General features: G+C 34.3%; 1 protein-coding gene across 1 annotated transcript in view; it reads left to right on the top strand.

The window, feature by feature from the left end:
- The window catches only part of LOC138023258 (neuropilin-2-like), a 35690-nt gene that overhangs the window by 23376 nt on the left and 9814 nt on the right, over positions 1 to 2500 (top strand). Inside the window, exon 2 of the mRNA XM_068870277.1 lies at positions 2171 to 2318. Within this exon, the coding sequence (XP_068726378.1) occupies positions 2171 to 2318 (148 nt within the window). The remainder of the gene's footprint in view (positions 1 to 2170; positions 2319 to 2500) is intronic.

The raw sequence follows: 2500 nt of genomic DNA, 5'->3' as shown, positions 1-2500 counted from the left end.
CATGAATCACACATTTTCTTTTGTTATTCAACATCCTTTATTTAACTTACATACTTCATGAATATTTAACTAACTGAAAGTCCGGGGAGGGCTTGATAATGTAGCAGGGAAGAGCGGGGCTGATAATTGAATAAATTGCTAATTATAAATGCAAGGGCAATATCTGTATAAATACCCGGTATTTATCTGTTTATTGCCCTGCTGCCCTGGGCAATATACAAATAAATCCCTTCCATTATAATGAGCAATTAAAGCAAATCATACACGTCCTTTGAGCCCGCCAAACATTCTGAGAAAATTTCTCCCTTTAACACAAATATAGAATTTATTCAGCAACTGTAGAAAATACAGTAGTATCCCATATATCATGCAGGGTATGTGTTTACTCTAAGAAAATTTTAAGTCTTTGGATATTACAAACGAGCAATTCTGGAACACAACACTGTTTGATCCTTTCACAGTCGCGTTGTTGTCATCTTGGCAAAATCTTTTTACTGCGTCATCAACTAACTGATCTACTTCTCTTTTTCACGAGGAATCAGCTTCCCTTTCTTCTGCGGATCCTTTGGATCGATAATTTAATGCTTTAGAAATCTCAATTTTGGTAGAGACATCAGGCCTCTGATACCTTTGTAAAGATCTGATATCTTGGTGCCCGTACGCTCCATAATCAACTTATCTGAGATTCCTGATTGCTGAATTGGCCCTGTAGGTCTGCGTCTTTACACATTTTGCTAACAACATTTCCAAGCTTGTTATGTCCTACAGGAGTCGATGTAAACCAAACTGTCGGCTTAGCAAACAAACAATGCGCTATTGTTCTCCGTTTCTCACATAAGTGAGAACAGGTGCTTTGAACAAATTATGACCCGTGAAACGCTCTTTCTCGATGCTGTGTGAAAACCTTTACAATACTTACAATGAAATACGTCGTTGTCTGCGGTCGGATCAAAAAATGACAAACAAACAGATGTCAAAAACTAGTGGCCAATTATTGCCCTGTGAAAGACCACCTTTATGTAATCTATACCTCATAAATAATATCATGAAATAAGTTAGATAAACCCCTCGAACGTCGGTATTAAGCCATATACATCCCTCGGGGCTACGGCCCTTGGGATGTATATGGCTTAATACCTCCATTCTCGGGCTTTATCTCTTACTTAAATGACGAGCTGCGCAATTATGATATGCGGTTGAAATGTAACAAGCTCTCAGTTAATGTTAAAAAGACTAATTATGTTATCTTTAAACCAAGACAGAGAATAGCTAATGGGGATTTTCACATACCAAAACAAACAAACGAATCCAAATTTCTTCGTGTCTATCTTGATGAGTATCGTCACATAAGTTCTTTTATCAAAGCAAATCGCAAAATCCGTTGGCATTATATTTAGGTCTCGATTCTACATTTCTTCAAGAACCAAGCTAGCCTTGTACTACTCAGTAATTTATCCTTACATCACTTATTGTAATTCCACTTGGTCTTCTACATGTCTCCAATTTCAACAGAATATTCTACTTGCAAAAGCGTGCTGTGCGAGCAATAACAAATTCAGATTACCGAGCGCATTCTGCTCCTTCAATTGCGAAACTAAACAATATGGACATTTTTAAAAAATTCATTTCAATTTTCTAAGTTTATGTTTTATTATTACAATCAGTTGTTGCCTCCGATGTTTTTGAATTTATTTGAAACAAGCCACCAAATGCACAATTGCGGTATTAGAACAGCCAACAATTATCGGCTACATTTTTGTCGCACTACCATCAAGCAATTTACAATTCTTTATCAAGGTCCAAAAATCTGGAACTCTTTTCCTGGATCAATTATTAAATCATCTAGTTATCTAAACTTTAAGAAAAATATGTTAGGGTTTCTTGAGTTATAGTTATGCCGCACAAGCGTTTCGTGAGATTATTTAGATTAATGAATAAGCATATGAGGGGGCCGCCTCTTATAAGCCCGGTGGTTTCTTGGGGTCTCCTCGCCACAATTACTGTAATATCCATCCTTTCTTTTATTAATGACTTTATTCTTATTATTGATTGCCTTTGTAATATTTTTAATTGTGTGGCAAGAAAACATTCATATATTCAAGAGACATTGGTAGACTAATTTAATTACCATCAAAGAGCAGAAATATTTTATTTTTTCCCTGCATTTTAGATTTTCAATGGAAATAATGACGGGAATACAGCAAAGAAAAATGTTCTAAGCAATGTACTATTAACAAGGTGGCTACGTTTTGTGGTGAACGAGAGCTACAGTTTTGCTTGTATGAGGACAGAGGTGTATGGAGTGAAGCAAAAACCAGGTAAACCAACCAACCAATAATAATAATAATAATAATAATAATAATAATAATAATAATAATAATAATAATAATAATAATAATAATAATAATAATAATAATAATTGTAGTAATAATTATCATTATTATTATTATTAATCATCATCATCATAATCAAAGGAGGGCATTTTAAATTTATTTTAATC

This window comes from Montipora capricornis, chromosome 11, assembly GCF_036669925.1.
Source record: "Montipora capricornis isolate CH-2021 chromosome 11, ASM3666992v2, whole genome shotgun sequence".
NCBI classification, from domain to species: Eukaryota; Metazoa; Cnidaria; class Anthozoa; order Scleractinia; family Acroporidae; genus Montipora; species Montipora capricornis.
The sequence above is the reverse complement of the archived record's forward strand: the minus strand, read 5'-3'. Positions and strand labels throughout refer to the sequence as shown.